Source organism: Quercus robur, chromosome 4, assembly GCF_932294415.1.
Source record: "Quercus robur chromosome 4, dhQueRobu3.1, whole genome shotgun sequence".
Taxonomy (NCBI): domain Eukaryota; kingdom Viridiplantae; phylum Streptophyta; class Magnoliopsida; order Fagales; family Fagaceae; genus Quercus; species Quercus robur.
In genome coordinates, this window is record NC_065537.1 from 34,804,747 (window position 1) to 34,817,701 (window position 12,955).

The window sequence follows — 12,955 nt, forward strand, 5'->3', positions numbered from 1 at the left end:
AGCACAAATTGATGACTAGGAAAAAAAAATGATGAATAGTACATATTGAACATACCAAAAGTGCTGTAACTTTTACACATTCACCCAACAAGTGTCACAACATTTTCACAAAACATTTTATTTTCAGTTGTAGTTGGTCACAGTTTCATATTTTATTATTTTATTTTGATTTATAAGAAATTGTCATCTCAATAATTATGAAAATATTGTGAAATTTATTGTGTTAGTATAACAATATATATGCGGGTTCTTATAAATATTTAAAAGGAAAAAAAAAAGTACAAACGGAAGACTAAAAGAAAAAAAAAAGTTGTAGCTACTGTAGTTACAGTGCCACTTGAACAAACCAAAGTGGCACTGTAGCAACTGTTCAAAACTTGGGGAAAAAAATGGCTTACTACATCAAAAGGGGCACTATAGAGGCATTGCCTCTTCTTATATAGTTAGTAGAAAAAATAGCACAAATTGATGATTGGAAAAAAAAAAAAAATACATATTGAACAAACCAAAAGTACTGTAACTTTTACACATTTACCTAGCAAGTGTCACAACATTTTTACAAAACATTTATTTTTAGTTGTGGTTGGTCACAGTTTCATATTTTATTATTTTATTTTGACTTATAAGAAATTGACGCCTCAATAATTGTGAAAATATTGTAAAATTTGTTGTGTCAATATAACAATATATATATAAAAGAAAAAAAGTACAAATGGAAGACTATAAAAAAAACCGGTAGCTACTGTAGCTACAGTGCCGCCTGGTACTGTAGCTACTGTTCAAAACTCAAAAAAAAAAAAAAAAAAAAAAAAAAAAAAGAAGAGGTGGTTAAACAAAATGGCACTGTAGATGTACAATGCAAAAACACTAGATGTACAGTGCAGTGGCAGCACTGTAGCTACTGTTCAAAACTTAAAAAAAAAAGTGGTTAAACAAAATGGCATTGTAGATGTACAATACAAAAACACTGGATGTACAGTGTAGTGAAATTTGTTATGTCAGTATAACAATATATATGCGGGTTCTTATAAATATTTAAAAGGAAAAAAAGTACCCCAAAAAAAGAAGAAGCTATAAGCTTATAGCTACTGTAGCTATAGGGCCACTTGAACAAACCAAAGTGGCACTGTAGCAACTGTTCAAAAATTGGGGAAAAAAATGGCTCACTACACCAAAAGGGGCACTATAGAGGCATTGCCTCTTCTTATATAGTTAGTAGAAAAAAGAGCACAAATCGATGATTGAAAAAAAAAAAAAAAGTACATATTGAACAAACCAAAAGTACAGTTTTTACACATTTACCTAACAAGTGCCATAACATTTTCACAAAACATTTATTTTCAGTTGTGACTGGTCATAGCTTCATATTTTATTATTTTATTTTGACTTATAAGAAATTGACACCTCAATAATTGTGAAAATATTGTAAAATTTATTGTGTCAATATAACAATATATATAAAAGAAAAAAAAAGTACTAGATGAAGACTTGAAAAAAAAAAAAATGTAGCTACTGTAGCTACAGTGCCAAGCTACTGTAGCTACAGTCCGCTTGGCACTGTAGCTACTGTTCAAAACTTAAATTAAAAAAAAAAAAAAAAAAAAAACAAAGTAGCTCAACAAAATGACACTGTAGATGTACAATACAAAAACACTGGATGTACAGTGCAAATGCGCATTTGCACTTTTATATATAAGAAAAGGATTATACAAATTGAGGGTTACCTAGAAATTTTTTTTATTTTTTATTTTTTATTTTTTATTTTTTTATTCAAGATAAAAATTCTATTCTAGTCTAATCTAAGCGTATATGTGTGTGAAGCTCTTTCTTGGAGACTTAAACTTTGTCCCTTATCTCTCACACCCCACAAACACTTAGGGCACGTTTGGTAGACTGTAATAGACACTGTAATGTAATAATTATTCCTATGATTTAGCTATTCAATAGTTTGGTTATGTTTTTATTACAGGGAATAGTTATTTCTTATAAATAGCTATTCTTTAAAATGAAGAATAATTATTCCTCTCTAAATGGGTTGTAATAGCTATTCCTTAGTAGATATAATAATTTCCAACACTAATATATTTCCAAATAAATAAACTTTTCATATCCACCTAACAATTATGGAAATAAAAAATCATTAAAAAATAACTCATCTCTCTAAAATTTAAAATATATTATTTTCTAGGAAATATAATTGTATGAATGAAATATTTCCTAAAATAGATCATAAGTTTTATTCTAATGTTACAACTTACAATCAAACTAATGAATAGGTTTAGTTATTCCATTACAACATATTTTATTCCTGGTAATAAAGATTACCATTCATGTTGTAATCCACATTCAGTGTACCAAACATACCCTTAATACTTGTAGAGCGACATGAGTTTTCATTTATCACTTAAATGTAGGCCATATAAAATCATTTTAAAATCTTGCAATTTGAAATTTGATGCTAAAGGAAACACTAATATTTATTTAATGTATTAGTTTCAAACGCCTTCAAATAACTTTTAAAATCCATTTTTAAATCTTACCAATATATGCTCTATTCTTAAAAGACCACAAAGTTGCACCAACTAATGGTTAGTAAAAAAAAAAAAAAAAAACCCTAGTGGAGTTCATCATCTACCTATTAATTAGAAAGATAATTGATATTAGCCCATAAATGCATAATTATTATTGTTTTTTTTTTGTTTATTTATTTATTTATTTATTTTTATGAATCAACAAAGATTTTTTTTAATAATTCAAGAATTTTATTCAAAATAAAATGAGCATACAATAGGAGCCCAAAAACTCTAAACTTGTAATTGATAGAGTGAGACTCTGCATTACACACCACAATAATAACATGCAGACACACCAGTCAAAGTAGGCAAATCAACACTCCTAGGCATGATTATCATCCTAATAGAAAAGAATGACATTACAGAATGTTTAATCATGCATGAAAAAGAGTTTCAAATGGTGAATATTTATGTATGCTTAATCATACATAATGTTAATTTTAAGAAGATTTTGGAGGACATCTAGTTTTGACTTATAATTTCAGTGCTTGGATCTTTGTTCTCAAATCATCACATGAAACTAGCAAACATATCACACAAAATACCCAAACAAATTAACCCAAAATCAAGAAAAAATAAAATAAAATAAAAACCAATTCTTACACAAGACCTACCTTGTCAATACTAAAATACCTCCCAACCAAAGAATAAATAAAATTAAAAATTAAAAAAAAAAAAAAAAAAAAAAAAAAAAAAAAAAGGGTCCGGATTGAAACAATTAAAGTAATATACGGCTAAGATTTTTGGGTGGGTACCAATGCCATACGCCCATACCCAGTAGTCTCCATTCCCGATAGTTGGGTTGGGTAGCGTAAAAAGAGAGAAATTTGAGAGAGAAGGGTATTGTAAATTGTGATGGTGATGAATGAAAGAAAGTAATAGTATAGATATAAAAAAGGAAAGAATTAGGCTCAGTCGGATTGGTGTCTTAAACTCTCATTTGTCTTCAGATCCAATGGCTTCAGAGAAAGAAGCCGCTCTTGCAGCTGTTCCTTCTGATTCTCCTACCATGTATTGTATATATTTTTATTATTTTCCTGCCGTGAACATAATACAAATACAATATTATTCTGATTTTTTTTTTCTTACGTTTTTGTTTAGATACTGGTGTAAGGGGATTGATCTATTATTATTAGGGCAATAAAAAAATTCATATTTCTATTATTGTTCTTGATTGTAGTGGGTTTTGGGACTCAATATTGTTTTATCTGAATTTTATTTTTATTTTATAACATAATATTGATATGGGGATCTTTAATTTGCAGATTTGACAAAATCATTAGTAAGGAAATTCCATCTAAGGTGGTTTATGAGGATGATGAGGTACTACTAAACTAAGTCTAAGTCTAAGCCTTTCTGTCATTCATTCATACACATTGGATTCTTCACATTCTACATAACTAGTCTAGAACAAATTTTTTTTTTTAAAATTGCTTCTGAATTAAAGAAATTTGTTTCAAAACCTGTCAAGGTGCCTTCTACTCCTAGCGGTCCTGGGTTCAATCCCCACTACTAGATTACCTGATACACTGCCCTGGCCTTGGTCAGGTTCTATGTCATCACCGGCATTCAACAGTTTTCAGATTACTTTTCTGAATGCCTGCATTCTTATTATTGCTTATAGGATGGGTTAATGAAACATGCTTACACCTAGAGTTTAAACAACTATCTCTCTCTTTATGATATCTATATATATATATATATATATATATATATTTCTTGGTATTATGGCACTGGCAGTATGGAAATACCAATTAATCTTTCCCATATTGTCTCTATTCCCGGCAGGTCCTTGCTTTTAGAGACATATCTCCCCAAGCTCCCACACACATATTAATTATTCCTAAAGTTAAGGATGGGTTGAGCGGACTATCTAAGGTACTTTCTCTATCTCTCTATATCTCTCTCTCACACACACACACACATTTGTAGCCGATGTTTCCATTTTGGTTGTCTCAAAATTTGTAGTTTGGTTCAAACGTCAAAAAGAAAAAAGAAAAAAAAAAAAACTAGTCACTTTACCAATAAATCCTTTTTAAAACTGGCAATTGCAAAATTCTGGGAATGATGCAATTGATGATCCCTCAACTGCATTGGCTCCCATCCCTTAACTTCCATCACCTCCTCCTATTGACCTACATCAGAATCCACCCCCACCCCTCCCTAACCAACCGATATATCCCAAGCTCCCACAACCTTCTCCCGAAATCGGCGTATTTTTGATGATTTGGAGTGCACGTCTTCTCAAATACAAGCATTCTTCATTAGTTCTCTTTATGAGTGTTCTTTTGTATCAAGTCTTACTGATAGTAACTCTATTCACACCTTTATATACTCAACTCATATGTAGATATTATCCCATTGTAATTCTTTAGGCTACTTCGTGTTTATTTTCACGATGTAGTCTCTTTTCAATAATATTAGAAACCTCCTTGAAATACCAAGGGAGTTTGTGTGTTACTAAGAATCTGATCCAAAACATTTGGATTCCGTTGTGAAGGTAGGGGAATGGACCTCTTTAATATATGTGACGTATATTCAAACCGGGTTATAGGGTCGTAGGGACAGGCTTGGAGGGTGCAAAGTGGATGTGACTCGGAGTAATAAAGTGAAGAAGCATCTGACAAATGAATTGTCCTTTAGACATTTTTAGGATGGGTATAGTTTGTCAATGGAAAAAAAAATTTCAGGATGGGTATTGGGCTATTTAGTCGTCCTGCTGTGGGAATAAGAATGGCATGAATCTAGAACTAGGGGAGTTTCACAGTGTCTCTCAAAGGCCTGTGGTGTGCATGTTGGAAGGGAGGGACAGAAAAGGATGGGAAGATTTGGTTTCTGCAGCTTGAATCCATTTTATTCATGAGAATTGGTGCTCAATTTCCAATGGAGGCCTCTTTGGTGGCAACGAGGTGTGTCACATTAGAGGTGGAAGCAGTTGATTCACTTGATTTGGTTTAGCAGTGAAAGTTTTTACATATAAGGAAAGGACTTCATTTAAAATATCAAGGAGTTTTTCATGAGCCAAATTATGAGGTGGGGAAATCACAATGGGAAAAAAAAAATCCCCCTTTCTATGTTCCATTTATCTCACAACTAAATAACCAATTAAAAAAAAAAAAAAAAAAAACTCACACGTAAATGCTCTGGATTATTTGGCTGAAAGGTTTATTGGGGGAAAGTCGGGCCTCCAGAAAATGAAGCAAATAAAGGGCAAGGTGCAATGAATTATTGAGGCATGTGATGACTCAAGATTAGACTTGAAGGGCAAAAGTTCCATTTTGGAAAATAATGAGATGGATGACCTTTTGTGGGTGTGGTTTTGAAGTCCATTTCTTATACTTCTAGATCTAGGGGGTTGAGGCAAGATAATTCTTTATCTTATTTATTTATTTTTATTTGTAAGTTACACACAAACACACTTGGTGGGTCTTGAACCCATGACCTCACTCTACACCTAGCACTTGCAAGTGGAGGAAGTGACAGTTGCGCTAGAGCTCATTGGCAGACAAGACAATCCTTTGTCTCCTTTGATGTTCATTTTTGTTATGGAGGTACTTAGCAGTATGCTTCAAGAGTTGTGGAGCGTAGTTATTTGGAGGTGTTCAGAGCAGATAGAGGATAATTTGATGCTTTGTTAGTGTCTCACCCATTGTTTGCATATGACATCATTTTTTTTTGTGATTTTTTTTGACCTCTTATAAATTCTATGATTACATTTCTGTTTTGGAGCTATCACGGGGTTGAGGGTTAAGCTGAGCAAAAGCCCATTAGTTCTAGTAGGGGGTGGTTGATAATATGGGAGAGTCAACTGCATTGCTATGTTGTAATGTGGGTTCCTTACTGATCACTTATTTGGCATGCCCTTGGGTTCTTTTTATGAAGTGAATTTGGCATGGAATGTAGTTGAAAGGATGGAGAAACACTGGCTGGGTGGAAAATGATATATTTTTCTAATGGGGGTCACATTACACTACTTAAGAGCATGCTATATGGTCTTCCTATCAAAGCTATTTAGTCTTCCTATTATTTTTCTCTCTGTTGATTATCCTTACCCATATTACTAATAGAATGGAGAAGTTTCAATTGAACTTTTAGTGGGGTGGGGGAGGTGGGGAATTTAAATTGCATCTGGTAGATTGGGATACAATATGTTCTCCAATTAAATATGGGGGGGCTAAGAAAGAGGAAGATTATCACGTTTAACGAAACCTTATTGGGTAAGTGGTTGCAGCGGTTTCATGAGGAGTGTGAACACTTTTGGTGACTACTTTTTTATGCAAACTATAATTTGGCCTCTATTAATAAAATTCTTTATTACTTGAAGCAATTATAAACTATTGAAAATTTGATATTGTAAGGCTATGTTGGTTTCAGATGTTGGGGGAATTTACTTCAATCAGCTAGTTCTTTTTTTTTACCCTTCTATAAATTGCTTAAAGCAGGACTGAAAGAGCAAAATAATAGCTCGGAAGATGAAATATTTTACTGTTTAAAGTTGCACCATTTATTGGTACTGGACCTACTGGTTAATTTCCGTGCAATCCAAAATTGGTCATTGGAGGCACTGACTAATATGGGACTTTTGTTATCATCTATAGTTCCTAGGACATTTTTCCTACTTAAAACCGGTATAATTAGGAGTTAATGTTCTTCTGAATGTATCACTGCTTAATAATGGATATTTTTATATGATCAATATCATTATTGTAAATGACACGTTTTTTTTTTTTTAATAAGTAATAAAAATGTATATATCTAAAATTGCATAAATCTAATAAATCAACAATAGAAAAGAAAGAAAGATTCCTAAAGGCAGTCATCCAATCCAATAAAGTTCGGAAAAAAGAATAACCTGAAATTAGACATAGAATGCTTGGTATCCTCAAAACTTCTGCTATTCCTTTTCCTCAACATGCACCATAACAAACAATATGGGATAATCGTCCAAATGTGACCATTTCAATGACGACCAAAGTGACCTTGCCAGAAAGCTAGAAGCTCAACTAAAGATTTTGGCATCATTCTGAAAACTCCAAACAAACCGAAAATCTGAAACAATGGGCAATGTAGCAAAAGGTGGTCAATAGATTTACCATTACATTTGTACATATTTGGTTCTAGGCTGTTTAATGTAGACTGAATGGAATCGGTGTTCTTTTGAGGATACTAGGAAATCTCTGGCTCAGTTGTTAGATTTATGCTAATGAACCCTCTTTGATTGGTCTTGGTGTTGGGGTCTCTCAAATTGTTCTGCACTTATGGATTTTCTTTTGTTTCTTAGAATAGCTTAGCGACTGTTTGTTACTTTTTGCTTTCTTTTTACACTTTGTTCACTATCATGAACCCTATGTATTTTTCTTGCTAATCCATTTTCAATAATATTTTTTCTTACCTATCAAAAAAAATGATCTTTAACTTTCTCATCCTTAAGTTGTCAATAGTCAAAATATTACCCATACAAAGAAAGCTACTCTCACAAGGATCTTTCAAATTATTTTCCAAGGGAAAAGATGATTAGTAGTAGCAGTATCAGTATCGTTTGAAGCCCTTTTTCTTATCTGGTTTCCAGAACATCTTATCCTCTCCAATCTTCCTAATTTCTGAATCATAAATGGTAGCCATGAAAGTCATCAAGGACTCCAATTCCCAATAAATGACACATAAATGGCCATAAACCAATATCCTAGGATTTTTTTAATTTTGATTTTTTATGTCTGCAAAAGTTGTATTATTATAAAGTGTCAAAATCAGGAAGATAAACAAGTTGTGGAATTTGAATAGATTGGTAATTTTTTTATTATTTGTAGAAGAAAAATTCTATTAGAAGACAGGGTAGAGTTGTAGAAACGGATGCCTTTAGAATTTTAGAAATTTGCCTGAATTCACTATTTGTCAACCTTTAGCTTCTCCTTGCTAGCACCTTTCCATTTTAATAAGTAGGCTCAAAAATATCCATTAAAGCCTTTTTTCCACTTGGAATTTATATAATTGAAATTTTGCAGCATTCCAGGTAGGGATATGCCATGGATATAATGAAAACTGGAGTCTTACCTTTAACTAGTATGGTTTTGGTTGAGCATTTGGTTTTTCCTTGCCCATTAAGGTGATCTTGATTGCTCTATGGTCTGTATATAGGACTTGGCTCGGATCTAGTGCTCCTATGCATTGGACTTGTTAGGATGTGACGTGTCCATGTTTGGCGATGTGTCATCATTTTAACAGGTCCAGTGCACTGGTGGACCTGATCTTTGCCCCTGTATATATTCACGTAGTATTTGAGAAATATATAGGCAGGTCTTACTAATGCTTATCTTGCTTATTTTGACATTGTTCTATTTTAATGAATGGGCCTTTGTTTACCAGGCTGAGGAGAGGCACTGTGAGATTCTTGGCCGCCTTCTCTATACTGCCAAGGTTGTTGCCAAGCAGGAGGGTCTGGATGATGGCTTCAGGATTGTGATTAATGATGGGCCAAGTGGATGTTGGTGTTCTTTCACAATTGTCATTGCTTGAAATTAATCAAAACATTTATTTATTTATTTATTGATTTCTAATTTTCCAAGAATTCAGTTAATTATTTTCTCAAAAATAAATTGCAGGTCAATCGGTTTATCACATTCACATCCACCTTCTTGGGGGACGACAAATGAACTGGCCCCCTGGCTAAGATGGAGTTATTTGGGCCATGATGGTCAATAAGTTGTCGTCGGTAGTAATGATGTGCCTTGTATCCTCTCATTGGTAACTATCAATAAGCAAACAATGCATGTACGGATTACAGCAATCAGCTGGTTTGTAGCTACTCAGACTTTTGCTGTGTTATTCCATGTGTCTTTTTGGAGCAGTACTTAACATTTTGGGATGAGTTCTAAATAATTAGATCAGTATGGTATGCTGGGAAATACTTTGTGAATTTCGGCTTGCTGGTTTTGGCCTAATTTAGATTTCCTCCATATGCATGCACCTAACATATGTATGTGTATGTATGTGTAATATGATGATGTGCAATCTGATGTTTTGAGAGACATCTTGATCCAACCAGCTACTCATTAACTTTTGCTGTTAGGTCGTGTTGGAATAGTACTTAACAGTTGGTGATATGTTCTAAATATTCAGAGATCAGTGCAGTATGCTGGGAAATACTTTGTGAATTTCAGCATTTGGGCCTAACCTAGGTGTCCTCCATATGCACTCACCTTCCCTAAGATACGTGTAATATGATGTCTTGAGAGAAATCTTGATCCAAGCCATGTCTTTACCAACTTAGTAATATGATGAAAGCCCTTTCAATGACTGGCTAGTGTCTACTGGCAGAATGAGATAAGGAATTGAGACTGAAGCTGTGTTTGGTTCCCATAAAATATTTTCCAGAAAATATTTATTTCATTTCCGGAAAGGAAAATATTTTCAAGTGTTTGGTTGCATTATGAAAATTGTTGTAGAAAATATTTTCATGTGTTTGGTTCTATTCTGAAAATGCTATTTTCCTACAAATTTTTCACATTTTCTCAGCTATTTTCTCAACATCTAAACAAATTTTATTACAGAAAATTTCAAAATCACAACCAAATTCCAATTCACAGAACAAATCACAGCCAAATCCTAACACCACACACCACCGAAACTCCAATTCAACCCACGACAGCAAACTACGGCAATCAAAATCCACAACCATCAAAACACCACTACCACACCACCACAACAACAATAAAAATCAAAATCACACAGAAATCAAAATCATAGAGAGAGAGAGATCGGTGGGTTGAAGGTGAGATCGCGCGGAGGCGAGATCGAAGGCGAGATCAAGTGGCGAGATCGAATGGCGCGGTGCGATTGGCGCGATGCTGCGATCGATGAGACCGGTGCGATCTGGTGCGTGTGATTGTCGGACTAGAGCTCGCGAGATCGAGCGGCACGGTGCGATCAGCGTGGTGCTGCGATTGACGAGATCGGTGCGATCTGGTGCGTGCGATCGTCGAACTGGAGCTCGGGGTTCGCCAGCGACGTCGAAGGCGTGATCTAGGCTCCCTCTTTTCTCTCTCTCTCTCTCTCTCTCTCTGTGTGGAAACCATTTGAAGTGAAAATAGGTACGAAAATGAATTTTCGTGGTCAAAGCTTCTTTTTTATGGTCAAATGAAAATGATTTCCGGAAGTGATTTTCACCCAAAAACAAACACAGCCTGAAAAGGAGATATTTCAAATTGACTGAACTCCTTGAAGTTTAACCCGTTTGCAAAAGTCTCACTGAAAATTGGCGTGCACATAATAAACTTTTTGTTCGATTTAAACTCCAACATGATGTCTAATAACTTGAATGTGGTATTATACCATTATTCTGAAGAAATTATTGGTCTAGGTTTTAGCAAATGATGAAAAATGCTTATATGGACGTCCAGGTAGAGTTACAAACATAGCAAATGATAGTGGGATTACATATGATTCGGAGTCGCTTATATAGGAATTTCATTCCAGAGAGTCATAATCTTCACAATATTCGGGATGCAATTTCGTTCCTAAACCAAGACTTATTGTCCATGTGAAATATATGGCTGACAAGGGAAAGTTAAGAGCTTTCCTTGTGACTTCCCCTCAAGCTGAAGGGCAGTGACGGTAGGAGTAGGACTCAAGCTTGACCTGTAATGCATGAAAGAAGTCTTTGGAGAATACACTGTTGAAATTGTTTGCAACTTGAGAGTGAGAAGCACCATAGGAGGTCGTATGGGCACCAACAACAAACATTTTACGAGCAAATGAAAGTCCAACTTGATGTGCTTGGTGTAGGCATGGAACATTGGATTCACGGTAGTTACCTTAACTTGATCCCAACACTTTACGTTAAATTGGTTAGAGCATGTGAAGCTTATTACCCACTGTTAGAACAACCGCATCAAAGAATGCAAAATTGTGCAAAATATAAAAAGTGGTTAATTTTATACATTTTACTCAACAAAACACCCACATCAGTGCTTGCAAAATTGTGCATATATACAAAAGTGTTACAGTAACCATGTACATATGCACGGTTATTGTAGCTTTGCATTTAATATTTTAGTATTTTTTTTTCTCTCTCCTTATCTTTGGTGCCTCTCACTCTCACCTCACTCTCTCTTTTTCTCATTTGATCAAATCAGAACGCCAAAACCGTTAACCCTCTCAGCTCTCTCTTTCTCTTATCTCATAATCTTCCCCTATCTTCCAGCGATCGCTGATCACCATTGCCATTGATCTCTCGTTGCCATTTAATATATCCACTAACACCGATCGTTGATCTCTGATCACTCCAATCTCTCGCTGAAGTCTCTCTGATTGCTAATCGCTTTCCTTTGTTTCTCGTTGTTTGATCAGTGGGTTTTGGGTTGAATGGGGTTGATTTGGCTTTCCTTTGGGTTGAATGGGGTTTCGGGTATTTGGCTTTCCTTGATGATGGTGGTTGGGTGGGTGATGATGGTGGCTGGGTGGGTTGATGATGGTGGATGCTAGTTGCTTGATGATGGTGGATGTTCTCACTGATGGTGGTTGAGTGGGTTGATGGTGGGTGTGGTTGGGTAGTGTTGGGTGTGTGAGAGAGAGGGGAGTGAGGAAATAACAAAAAATTGTAAATGAATGAATATTCTATTGAATAAATGTATAGAATAGATAAATTGATGTGGATGTTTTGTAAAAATGGGTGTGTAAAATAGAAGTAGTTTTTTTTTTTTTGTGTATGTGTGTGTGCGCGTGCGCGCAAAATAGATAAAAATTTTCCATTGACTGATGCGGTTGCTAAGGAGTCTATAAAACTTGTAAACTAGAAAGTTCTAACCTCAACTTTGATACACGAGCTAATTGAAAACCTTCAGAGGTTAAGAGTTAGGGTTATGATATGACCTAATACAAAACCAATGCTTGGTGATGACTTCTAAAAATAAAAAAAGACACACACACCTCATCCAAAAAACACGTACATACAAAGAGTTACGTCAACAATGACCCAATGTGTGATAAACCAAACAATAAAAGTCCACAACAAGCCTTTTATCATTTTTTTGGGGCGTCCACAAGGTGAACTAGTTTGCTAATAAACAGACTAAGTTAGGCGCCAACTAATCAAAAAACCTTACCATCTATTCTTCTTCGAATGCCCAGTCAAAACCGTGTTTTGTCAGGTTGTTTTAGCGTCCTGAAAGGTATGAGATTTTAGAAAGTAAAATACTCGCTAAAAGCAAAGATTTATCATGTATTCTACATGACTAAGTAATGCGGGAACTTAATGCCGTGTTGCTTCCTTCAGACTTTTGCTAGTTCTCTTGACTTTGTTTTGGTCTCATAAAGTATAATTCACACTGATAAAAAAAAAAGTATAATTAACAGGAAGAAAAAACCTTTAGAAAAATAGTTCTATT

The 12,955-nt window shown here is 34.5% G+C and overlaps 1 protein-coding gene across 1 annotated transcript; it reads left to right on the top strand.

Moving 5' to 3' along the window:
- Positions 1-3,315: 3,315 nt before the first annotated feature.
- LOC126721188 (14 kDa zinc-binding protein) lies at positions 3,316-9,486 on the top strand. The gene is made up of 5 exons (XM_050424216.1): positions 3,316-3,584; positions 3,839-3,896; positions 4,362-4,451; positions 8,937-9,054; positions 9,173-9,486. The coding sequence occupies exons 1-5, from the start codon at positions 3,439-3,441 to the stop codon at positions 9,238-9,240; spliced, it is 480 nt and encodes a 159-aa protein (XP_050280173.1). The 5' UTR covers positions 3,316-3,438; the 3' UTR covers positions 9,241-9,486.
- Positions 9,487-12,955: the final 3,469 nt, after the last annotated feature.